This window comes from Mesoplodon bidens (genome assembly GCF_964165515.1).
Source record: "Mesoplodon bidens genome assembly, chromosome: 17".
In the NCBI taxonomy this organism is placed as follows: Eukaryota; Metazoa; Chordata; class Mammalia; order Artiodactyla; family Ziphiidae; genus Mesoplodon; species Mesoplodon bidens.
Window position 1 is genome coordinate 24516850 of NC_138174.1, and position 12590 is coordinate 24529439.

Here is a 12590-nt window from a genome sequence, read left to right on the forward strand (position 1 = left end):
CATAAAAATTAGTCTTTACACATGACTAACTTTTGCCTTTGTTGATTCTTTATCTTTGTTTTTTACTTCATTAATTTTTGTTCATGTCTTTATTATTCCTTCTTTCAACTTCCTTTGGATTTAATCTATTACTTTTTTTTAAACTTCTTAAGTTGACAAATTAGCCTATTAATTTTTAGGCTCTAAGCACAATATGGCTTTAGCGCCACATCACAGGATTCAATAGGAGGCATTTTCATTAATGTTCAGTTTCAAGTGTTTTCTAATTTTTTTTCTTTGACTCATGAGTATATAGAAGTATACCTATTATATTAATTTTCCTAAAATTAATTTCTCATTTGATTGCATTAAGATCAGAAATAATGTCCTCTATTTTTTTTTATTTTTGTTGACACTTGCTTTGTAGCTTTTAATATAACCCATTTCTAATGTTTTACTTGTTCTTGCAAATAACAGGCACTCTCCAACTGATGCTTTTTGATTTTTTTGTATGTTCATCAAATAAAGCTTGTTAATTGTGCTGCTCAAATATCTTATATATCTACTGAGTTCACTTTAAATTAAAATCATTGGCTTACATTTTTCTTCATAACATGCAAATACTGTATCATGCCTTAAACCCATCTGAGTTTCAAGTAAAAGCCACAATTCTTAGTGGGAAAAAAATAGTTCTACCTAGAATCAGGAAGACAGATGTGATTTCTTGCTGTTTCCCTTTGCAAATTTTTTTGTAGTCCACCATTTAGCTAACTGTGTAGCCCTTTGTCAGTTCTGGCTTTATGCTGGGGTCTTCAGTCTACTCCCTGCCCTGTTTCTGCCCCTATAGCTCTGGGCACCAGGGACAGTAGATATCCCCAGGGCATCCAGCACCTTCAGTGAGTCCTTACCTTCCCAGACTCTTCTTCCAGCTTCATTCCTGGTTTTAGAGAATTTCCCCTCCTTTCACATAAATTTACAAATTCATTTTAAATGAAAATTTAAAATAGTTTATCCAGCATTATTAGGTGTTTTGTAGTGGGAGAGTTTCTGCTAGTGTAACTTTCTTACTTTACTCATCTCTCCCTCTTGCTCTTTTCCTGCCAGTGTCCTAGTTTAAAAACATTTGATGGATGTAAAAGGGCCATCACCTGTTTTCTTTTTTCCTTTTTCCCCCAATTCCCTGCTCAGTTTTTATTTTATTTTATTCTACTGTATTTATTTCATGTTTTATTCTGGTTACTTGCAGATGAAGGGAGAGCACTTAATAAAGTGCTGACGAGGATAAAGAGGTGGGACAGCCTTCGCAGCAAAACTGTAACAGAAAGAACAGTTGTCCAGCTTTATAACTGAAATATGTGGGATGTAGGTGATCTCCTATACTTATGGCTAAAGATGCATCTTCTTGGGCCCTTTCAGACCTACTGGATCAGAATCTCAGGGTAGGGGTGGGGAATGAAGCCTGAGACTGGACATTTTAACAAGTTGTCCAGATGATCAGGAGGCACAGTAATGTCTGGGAACCACTGGTATGGACCTTTGATTTCTCAGTAGGGTGGGCAGTAAGGAGGGATGAAGCAATGGGACACAGCATGGATGGATTATTAATTGCACTTTCCGTCCAGTTACAGTAATATGGCAGGCAAGAAATATTCCTCCCAGACTCTGGAAAAAGTTAAAAAGTAAATACCAGATTTTGGCAGTGTGTTTTATCAAAAGTACTAGTTAGGGCTTCCCTGGTGGCGCAGTGGTTGAGAGTCCGCCTGCTGATGCAGGGGACGCGGGTTCATGCCCCGGTCCGGGAAGATCCCACATGCCACGGAGTGGCTGGGCCCGTGAGCCATGGCCGCTGAGCCTGCGCGTCCGGAGCCTGTGCTCCACAATGGGAGAGGCCACAACAGTGAGAGGCCCGCGTACCGCAAAAAAAAAAAAAAAAAGTACTGGTTATTTTAGGGAGAATTTGAGAGGGAAGTTACCTAGAGGTTATGATGGACATCTCTTAAAATAAAACACCTCTTGTTCATCTATTGAACATTCCTAAGGTCTACTCTTCTATTCTTTCTCATTCAGCCTCATAGCCACCAACTGGGGTCTCTTGTTTCAAGTTTTTTTTTTTGTTTTTTTTTTTACTGCCACATAGCTAGAACTTGATGCTTCCTGTCTTACTCAATTCATAGTTCGTCACAAATTAAAATATTATGATCAAATTGATCAAATACGATCAACTGTATCATCTAGTGGTGACCCAATTTGCCTATAAGATGAAGTCCAACTTCTTCATTTGAGATTGCCCAGCCATTCAAGATTCTTCAGTCTCTAATGTTTTCCTCTTCCTCTGACAATACCTTCCCACTCTCCAAAGACTATGCCTCTCTCACCTGGCTGGTTTCAATGTCTCTGTAAATTAATCAGGCTTGTCAGGACTCTAAGCCTCTACTCAGGCTTTCTATCACTCTTCTTTGTTTATCCAAATCTAAACTAGCATTCAAAGTGAAGCTCAGATGCTACCTTTTCTCTGGCTGCATTTTCTTCTTCACATTGCAGATCTGTCAATCCAACAACTCTTCACCATTTTTCCATTTCCCAGAGGTTAACATGCAAACTCTTTCCCCTTGCATATAACATAGCCCCACTTTCTCTTTCTGGTCCCATCTCTACAAACTACTTTATGCACTTGACCTCCAGACACAGTGGCTCACTTTCTGATTCTCAGTCTAGCCACGCATTTGTAGCTTTCTGTACCTTTGTACCTGTTCTTTCCTTTGTCAGATATGACTTGCCCTTTTCTCAGCCTGAAAAATCCTTGCATATCCTTCAAGAACCTCTTCAGACATTACCTTCTCTGTGAAAGTTCCCTGACTTCTCCCAGGTGAAGCACTCCACCCCAGAGTAGTTTGAGTCTAAATATCCTAAACATGTGTCTCATTGTGTTGTAATTCTTTATTTGTATGTCTGTGTTCTATACTTGATGTGAGCCTATCGCTACACAGTACCTGGCAGAATACTGTTTATCTAATAGTTGCTCAGTAAACGTTGCCCAGTGACTGAACACTGTAACCTGTATTGATCTCCCCGGTGCCGTAACTGCAAGGGCTCTTGTGCTTATTCCAATCATTTTGCTAAATTGCCTTAGATTATTCTTGCACTGTTTGAAGCATGTTCTAGATTCCAGTAAGATTAAATGGAGATGCCCTGGCCAAGGTACTTAACTCTCCCAGCCTCAGTTCCTTCATCTGTAAAAGGGGGGACAATAATAGCACCTCAGTCAAAGTGTTGCTGTGTAAAATGAGACAATGCATTAAAATATTCAGTACAGTGCCTGACACACTCAAAGTGGGAGAAGCATTTCATAAACTGTTACATTCTACATTTATGTCTTTATCCCTTAGTATTCTCAGAGGGTTGTTGTGAAGATTATATGAGAACATATATGTGAAAGCATGTTGTAATGCTCTATGCAAACGTAGTTACCTTTATTTTCACTGTCTCCGCAACTAGGTTAGAAGCCCGTTTCAGCCTGAACACATTAAGTCCAATCCTCAGCAAGAGGCACAAAGCCTTACCCAGCTCAGCTTCTTTCTTTTAAAGTCTCCCATTTTCTTCTCAGCACCTATCACAGGGTCATGCACATGTTAGGCACTCAAGGTAGATTTAAATATAGTAACAGCTCTAGAATTAGCAAGGCCTTTAGCTGAAAGTGAAGCCTGCTGCCTTCTTTTTGTTTGATGTTTGTTTTGTATAACTTGATTGAAACATTTTTCCTTGGTCAAAGTACTCCTAATATTTTGGAGATGCTGTATAATTGTATTAGGCTTAGTTTGCTTTGTGGTAGGACCACTTCCCCTTTTGGCATGGATGACAGGGAGGCAGCCTTAGCCAGGGTCCTACTTTTTTCTCTTACTAAAGACATAAATTATATAACTCTTGCATTGCAGAATGACTGAAAAAGTGCTTGATTTGGGTCCTTTCTGACATTTTGGCAACTTCTGTGTATCACTCCCGTTTAGAATTTATTAAGATGTGGTAACAAAACATGTAGAAAAAATAAATTAAAAGGGTAAGGCTTTCAGGTACTGACTGGAAACACAGGTATGGGTACAAGGAATCCAGGTAGGTGAAAGTTCCCACAATCTTCAGAAAACGTACTCAAGTTCTGAAAAGGCTTTGAAGCAGTGTACAGGGAAAGTGCAATATATTAAGACAAAGGGCCATTAACCAAGAGAGTCAAATGCTCCTTAAACCCTTAAGCATCTCCTCAACTCCCTAGCACAGGGGAACGACTAGAGGCCTGCCTGGGGAATCCACGGGGACCATCGCAGATGAGGGCGAGGAGGGAGAGGCGCGCCCCGGAGCCACAGGCCTGCAGGTGCTCCGCCCTGTCTGCCCCGCGGCGGGGGCCGATTCCCTTCGCCCCGCTGGGCCAGGGCGGCCCGAGACGGCTGAGCCGGCCGCGCTGGGGGAAGGAGTTTCCGGCGGACTCGGCGCGGTGCCGCTTCCTGTCCCCCTCGTCGCGCCGTCTCACACCGCCCGTCCGGGACGCGGCTCGCACCGGGCCTCCTTCCCCGTGCCCGGCGACGCCCCCGGCCCCATGCAATCCCGGCTCCTGCTCCTCGGGGCCCCGGGCGGCCGCGGAGGCCCGGCTGCGCGGCGCGTGAGGCTGCTTCTGCGGCAGGTGGTACGGCGCCAGCCGGGCGGTGACGCGCGGCGCTCGGAGGTCAAGCTGCTGCACGCCGGGGCGGGGGCCGACACAGGTAACCCCGAGACGCCTCGCCACCCAGCGCTCCGCGCGGGGCCCCTGCGCACCCCTGCCCCCCTCCCCCCACTCCCTGCTGCTTCAACTGGGGAGGAGCGCTGCGCCGGGAGCCAGGAGGTGGAGGTTCTAGTCTCCACCTCGCCGCTAACTGCTGTGTAACGCGGGGCCAGGCGCTTGCACTCTCTGAGCCTCATTAAGTAACCCGTGGGAACTGGACTTAGGTTTCTGATGACCTGGAATAGTGCTTTCTCCTTCCCGCGCTGCTTCTTTCACCCCCCGCCCCCGCCCCCGCGCCGGGATTCTGACTTAGATTACAGCACACGCAGAGCTTAATGCAGCAGCCCTCAGAGGGTGTTGAAAGCTGGACTTGACCTTGCTCTCTGAGTCCCAAGGGCCTGGAAGTCAGTCTGTGCCATGTTCCAGCCAGGGTTAGTGGCGGCTTAGAAATGTACGTTCTCGCCAAAGAACCCCTCGTTAGGTTTTAAATGTATCCACGAGTCTTTCCAAGTTTTACTTGGAGTTTTCATTTCTCACAGGTTCACAATTTCTTAGAACTGAAAACCACAATTTAATTTAGTTAAAACCTCTGACTCTATAATTGAGGTAATTGAGACCCAGAAAGGAAAAGTGACTTCCAGAAGATTACACAGCTAACCCTAGGCTGTGAAAGCGCAGAGTCCTAACCACTGGACCACCAGGGAATTCCCAGCTCTGATTTCTAAGCTCAGTATTTCTTGGCTCTATCTGAGATGGTTTTAGGGATCTGTGTGTGTGTGTGTGTGTGAGCGCGCTGGAGTTAGAGCATTTGTGCTGGTTAAGGGAAGGGATGTATGTTGTTGCTCCACGTGAATGGCTAAGTGATTCTAGGCAAGATTTGGTCAGTGTCATTGCTTAGAATAACGGAGGTATTCACCTGAAATTGCTAGTTTCATGGTTCTTCTTGCACCCCCCATCCCAATAATTTTCCTTGTCGGAAGTGAGGGAGTTTAAGTCCCGTCCACTTCATCATTCATTCATTAAATTTTTTTTTCTTTTTCCTGTATAGGGTTGTGATTTGAGATTTTGCCCCTTTATCAATTATTATGCTTCTAGGGTGTTTGTTTGTTCGTTTGTTTTTTAGTCCTTGAGTTTTTTATTTGTTAGTTTCTCCTTTGTCCTAGAAGGCAGAGGTCATTGGTAGAAGTGTAGCATAATCTATAAATCGTGCTTTGGAGTGAACAGTCTGAGTTGGAGGCCAGTTCTGCACCGTCTAGACATGGGGATTTGAGGGTAGGTTACTTAATTTTGTGTCCCAGTTTCCTTAACTGTAAAATGAGGATAAGGAAAGTGTATTTGATAGGGTTGTTGTAAGGATTTAGTTTATACAATCCCTGGCACATATTAATGTTCAATAAACATTAGCTTCTTGATTATTCTTAGTGTATGTTATTTTCAGCTATGTGAGATTTATTGTTTCCTTGGCTTTAGAAGAAATGAAACCAGTTCCTTTTAGGTTTGAACTGTGAGAACTGTCTAGGTAGGCTGATGGAGCAGGGTTAATTCATGGGAACTTTAAAAAGAAAAATGTTCTTTATACATGCATAATACATGTTGATTATAAACACATTAGACACGGCCTCAAAATCTGTGGTATGTCCAGCAAATCAAAGTACAGGATTTGCTTCAAATGTGAGGGTCATGTACACATTGCAAACAACGTATTAACTTCTTAGCCTCAGTCACTTAGCATGATAGCACATGGAGTAAATTTTGTTACCCTCCTTGCCTTGTCACTGCAGAGGTTCTCAAGTCTCTATGAGGGCTGTGGATAAATGTACCTGAAAACTCACCAGAGATCTGGACTCAAGCAAGAACAGCTGTGAGCCAGGTAAACAGGAGGCAAGTTCTGGGCTTCCCTGGGACATAACATTGGCCATCAAGGTTGAAGTGTCCCATTTTGAACCAGATGTCACACACAGACAAATGTAAACCACAAATAGCATTATGCTGTAATGAATTACACTTTAGATTGGAAAGATGCTCTCAGCTGCACTCAGACATGTGACTAGTAACTCACCTCTCTGCAAGTAATTGACCTTGCTTCCTAGTAGTTTGGAAAAAGAACAACACGGATACAAATTATATACTATTCTTGTCTCTCCTGGGCTGTATGTATGTCTTATTTATCTTTATATTCCTTTTTGTGCATGTCAATTCTTTGTACCTAAGAAGTATTCAGTGGCTTATTATCTTCCAGTTCATACAGAGAGGGAGCAGGAGAGCCTGGAATTGCCTTGTTTATAAAGCTCCTATCTTGTTGGCTTTATAAAGCCTTTATAAAGCTCCTATCTTGTTGGCTTTCAAGATAGGAGCTTTATAAAGCCTGAGAAGCAGAGGGAAGAGAGGGTCATTTTGTTTAAAAAGAAAAAGAAAATCCCCAAACCCACTGCTCTTTATCTTTTGCTATTAGGTAGTCTGAACATCCATAATTTGTAAATTATATCTCTTTATACTTCAATTGGTTGTATTGTCTCTTGGTTTTAGGAACAAAGGGGTTAACAAGGAGGTTAGCTACTGCAAAGAGTTGGGTTTTTTTCTTTTTTGTTTTTTGGACGGCTGCGCGGCTTGTGGGATCTTAGTTCCCCGACCAGGGATTGAACCCAGGCCCTCGGCAGTGAGAGTGCAGAGTTCTAACCACTGGACCACCAGGGAATTCCCTGCAAAGAGTTTTTATAATGATTATTGTAGTGTTTTCACAGAAGGAGCCAAATTAGTTCAGTAGGATTCTGATGTCAATCAGGCTCAGATATACAATAGATTAAGACCAAATGATAAATCTGGAAACATAACTCTATAAATCCACTGTGACACATTGAGTGCCATCTTTTTTTTTTTTTTTTTTTTTTTTTCCCGTACGCGGGCCTCTCACTGTTGTGGCCTCTCCCATTGCGGAGCACAGGCTCCATACGCGCAGGCTCCGGACGCGCAGGCTCAGCGGCCATGGCTCACGGGCCCAGCCGCTCCGCGGCATGTGGGATCCTCCCGGACCGGGGCACGAACCCGTGTCCCCTGCATCGGCAGACGGACTCTCAACCACTGCGCCACCAGGGAAGCCCGAGTGCCATCCTTTTACACCCTTATTATTAAAGGGGTTCACTATTTTATCTTTCTGACTTTTGTGTATAAGTTTGTTTATAGAAATATTTAAAAATATTGATACTTTTTGTACAAGAAATCTATGTTCATTGTAGTGAAAAATACAGACAGATCCCCTAAAATATAATCTTTCCATGCAAATTCACGATTGTCATTTTTTTGGTGTGTGTTACTATCAGTTTTTGTAAAATATATATATAATATGCATTTATATAAATACATATTTCTTTTTAAAAAATGGAATCATGTATGTTTTACAGTTTATTCTCACTTAGCCATTATTGTTAATGTACTAACATAGTGATAAATATTGCTATATATGGTCATTTTAAATAGGCATTAAGTTTATACATTTATCCATATAATTTATTTTACCAGTTTCCCATGCTTAGACGTTCAGGTTGTCTATTTTTAAATATATAAACAGTGCAATAAACATCCATCCATATGTATTTTTGTAACTTTAAGATGATATCCTTGGGTTATAATAGAGCTAATGACTTTGGGGAAGGGAAATATAGAACTCCTGCTTCAATTCAGAAGTATGGTGTAAAGGGAAAAACTGTACTGTGTGTGTGCAGGTCTTAGCTCTGTATTTACTAGGTATTGAACTCTGGGGAAATTATTAACTACTTTGAACCTGCAGCAGGCTATTTTGACCCTGAGGACATTGTGACTTTTGTGTATTAAAGAATTTAGCAGTAAAATCCCAGAACAGTTGTAACCTAATAAATTGCTGGACAATTTATTGGAAACATGCAGACTAGCCTGGAAATTGCTGATATATTTGGTTTTCTCTTGGGTCTAAGTTTTGTATTAAAAAAAACAATGGTGACACTTACCGGTTCTTAACCAGGGGTAATTCCCGTTCCCCAGGGGACATTTGGCAGTGTCTGAAGGTATTTTTTGGTTGTCCTAACCAGGAGGAAGGGGGTGCTACTGGTATCTAGTGGGTGGAGGCCAGTGAATCTGCTAAACATTCTACAGTGCACAGGACAGCCCCTAACAATAAAGAATCATTTAGCCCAAAATGTCAGTCATGCTGGCTGTTGAGAAACCCTGAACTAAACCACCTTCTTTGGTTGGTTTAGTTCAGTGCTACAAGTCATTGAATTGTGAGTCCATTTCAGAGTCGAATATCCTAAGGTGTGTATATTCATTAACTTAATTTGTAGTTTACAGTTCAGAAGGTATTAAGCATTAAGCATCTCCCTTTTCGGAGAAGGGCTACCACAGATGTGCCTGAAATACGTAACTAAGAAAAGCATTTTTGAGATTGGTAAAGATTTTGACAGTAGAACAGCTTTGAAATATCTGAGGAAAATACCCATATTTCTCCTGGGTTAGCCAAGAACTAAATAAAAATTATTAATCATATAAAAAATTTAAAGTCTTATTAGAAACTATCAGTACAAAATAAAACTCTGACAAAGCTGTATACTAAAAAATTTATTGATTAAACATTGAAGAAAGAGCAAAATCTTTTTGGTATTCAGTCCACGCTGGTGGCCACAAAGGAAAACAGGGTTGCAGAAGATATAATTGGTGAAATTCTATATGGACAAAAAAAGTGATTGATAAATCCTCACTCTAAAATAATTCTTTAAATAAAAGAAAAATAAAAATGTGCTCTATAAAAATTGATCAAGGAGGGCTTCCCTGGTGGCGCAGTGGTTGAGAGTCCGCCTGCCGATGCAGGGGACACGGGTTCGTGCCCCAGTCCGGGAAGATCCCACATGCCACGGAGCGGCTAGGCCCGTGAGCCATGGCAGCTCCACAATGGGAGAGGCCACAACAGTGAGAGGCCCGCATACCGCAAAAAAAAAAAAAAAAAAATTGATCAAGGAGTTCTTTTGGCTTAATTTTGCTCGAAAGTTAACTTTGATGAAAACTTATGAACGCTAGTATTATTCTGATTGAAATGTTTGTTTTCAGAATATCCTCAGGGTCAAAATGTTATATATTCCTCTCTGAGTATGTATCTTCTTTGTAAAATAGGGATAGCTACACTTGCTTTGCCTGCCTTTACCTTACAAAAATTGTTGTTAGTCAGCAGTCATTAGGTTTTAAGTGACAGAAATGTGCACAGAAAAGCATATGATTGGTTCACATAAGTGGGAGGTCCAATGGCTTCAGGCTGGACTAGATGCAGGATATTAGAACATCTGTAGGGCTTGGGCTCTCTCTGTCTTTCCCCATGGTTCCCCCACTCTCCACTCTTCCTTTATTGGATCTACTTTTTGCAGTATTGGTTTCAATGGCAGGCTTTCTTCAGCTGGTAGCAGTGACAGTCTTACTGACAGCCCCAGACTTTGACTCTCCTTACAGCTCACAATGTGAGAAGAAGAGAGAACATTTTTTCCTGTGAGCTCTGAAAAATCCTGGCGAGAAATCTTATTGGCCAAGCTTGGATCACAGGCCCATCTCTAAAAGAACCACTGTGGTCAAAGAGTGGAATGTTCTGGCAGGGCTTGTGCAGGGTACTCATTTCTGGGCATTTGGATGCAGGCGTAAAGGTTGGGAGGAGTGGTATAAACTACCCAAACCAAATTGGGTGGGTTCCTCACTGGAGAGAGGGATTCTGTTGTCAAAAGAGGAAAGAATATTGGGCATGTAAAACAAAACAGCCGTTCACTAAAAATCAAGTGAGTAATGTCTGAACAGGTTTGTACAAGAGTATTATGTAAAAGATATATTAATTATTTTCTTGAATATAGAAATTATTTTCCTGTAAACTTTTGGGAAATCCCTTTAAGTTAAGATCATTGCAAGTGATAAAATCAAGCCTTGTTACTTTAAAAATGGCCTTAAATTTGATTTCGATTGGAAACTCTTCCATTCTTTTCAGGGTTTTTAATTTTCAACTCAATATTTTCCATGCTTGAATAAAATACATAATTTATTGGTAGTAGTAGTTATGTGACAGTTTGTGTACTGTACACGGATTTAGGTTAATCCGTTATGAGTTACGTGTGCTTGCTTTTTTGCATTATTTGTAATAATAAATGTAATTAAATGTTAAGCAGCTTATTCTATAACAATTTGTACTTTTTGTTAACTCATTCTTAGTTATTCTAACAATTTCCATTATGAGTATCTTATATTATTAACTAAAATCTTTTTTAAAAATGATTGCACTTGACCAAAGTATTTATTTGGTTTATTTGAAGAGAGGTGTATGTTAGTTTCTTTTACCTAAATTGTATTACCTGTTGTATAAGTATCTTCATTCTCCTTTAGATGAATACTTACACTACTAAACTTATATGAATCCTTTACAAATAAATGACTTGATTCCTTTTCTTTTCTTTTTCTTTTTTACATTTTTGGTTCCGTGTTTTTTTTTTTAAATGACTTGATTTCTGAGCATGTTGGAAGATGGGCTATTCTCAAAGAATACAGAAAACAAGGGGTTGAAACAATACTTAATTAAGAAAACAGTATCTAATTAAAGTGAACCAGGGCTTAAAACAATACTTAATTAAGAAAACAATATCTAATTAGAAACTGGAATCATTCATTCATATATTCACTTATTGAATACCTGCTTGGTTTGAGGTATTATTTTTGGCACTGGGAATACAAAGGTGATTAAAACATAGACTTGACCAACAAAATGCTATAGTCTTATGGACTGAACAGTTGTCTTCAAACATTTTTCTCACTTATCTCCTAAAAGGGTTTTGCAAATTTATATCCCTTTATACATTTTTAGGTTGATATCTAGAAATTTCCCTAATAAGTTTGAATAGTTGAAGAGCATGTTGTTTCTATTGTGCTGTAAATATTGACATTTGACACAAAATTTGTTACAGTACTCTTTAAAATGTATCTTTTAAATGTGTCATCTGAAAAAAATGCACAACCTATAAGTTGAGAGTTATGTTTTATTTGGTGAACTCTCTGAGGACTTCAAGCCCAGGACACATCATCTCAGGTAACTCTGAGAGACTGTTCCAAAGAGGCAAGGGGGTGGGGTGGTGGGAGCCAGGATATGTGGGAGATTTTGCAATAAAGACCAGGTAGTTGGAACATCAAAAGATTACTGTTAATTAAAGAAAACCAGATTTATCTCAAGTTAAGGAATTTAGCGCTTTTCTATGTACGGGAAGGCGCAAAGTCTGGGTTCATTGAAATCATTCCTTTGATATGCCCCTCAGGTATTTGGGGCCAGTATCCTGTGCTTTCTAATCCCAAGTCTCCTCAGGGTGCACTGTCAGGGGTGGCATTTTGTTTCCATCCTGAGCTCCCTCAGGGCTCACCTTAGGGGCGGCTGTAATGTGGTGGCTTGATGGCTGCAACATCCTTTGTTTACTGATATGGCAGCCAGTATTTTAGTTCACAGTCTCTCTGGCCCAAATTTGACCAATGTTTGGAAGACATTTCATGACCAATTTTTTCCCATGTTTCTAGGAATGCTCATTCCTAGATCAGGCAAAGATTCTTGTTGATATGCAACTCCAGGTGCTACTTTCTGGATTAGGCCCTGTTGATAATTTAAAATTCTCTGGATCCTTTGCTTACTAGTCTGTTATGATCCAGGAGATATTTTCTCTTGTTGCTTCTTCCCATACCTAGAATTACACTATTACAATTATTCTATGTAGAGTTATAAATGTGACTTAATTCCTCAAGATGTTTAGCCATTATCAATTTTGTTGGAGGCCTGGTTACACATTGGGTAATGTAAGAGACAAGAATCTTATAAAATAGACAGGATGTAAGT

General features: G+C 40.6%; 1 protein-coding gene across 2 annotated transcripts in view; it reads left to right on the forward strand.

Annotated features, from left to right (window-relative positions):
• Positions 1-4430: 4430 nt before the first annotated feature.
• The window catches only part of VWA8 (von Willebrand factor A domain containing 8), a 378001-nt gene continuing 369841 nt past the window's right edge, over positions 4431-12590 (forward strand). For both annotated transcript variants that reach the window (XM_081214571.1, XM_081214572.1), the window contains exon 1: positions 4431-4727. In XM_081214571.1, the coding sequence (XP_081070697.1) occupies positions 4565-4727 (163 nt within the window). In that variant the 5' untranslated portion in view covers positions 4431-4564. The remainder of the gene's footprint in view (positions 4728-12590) is intronic.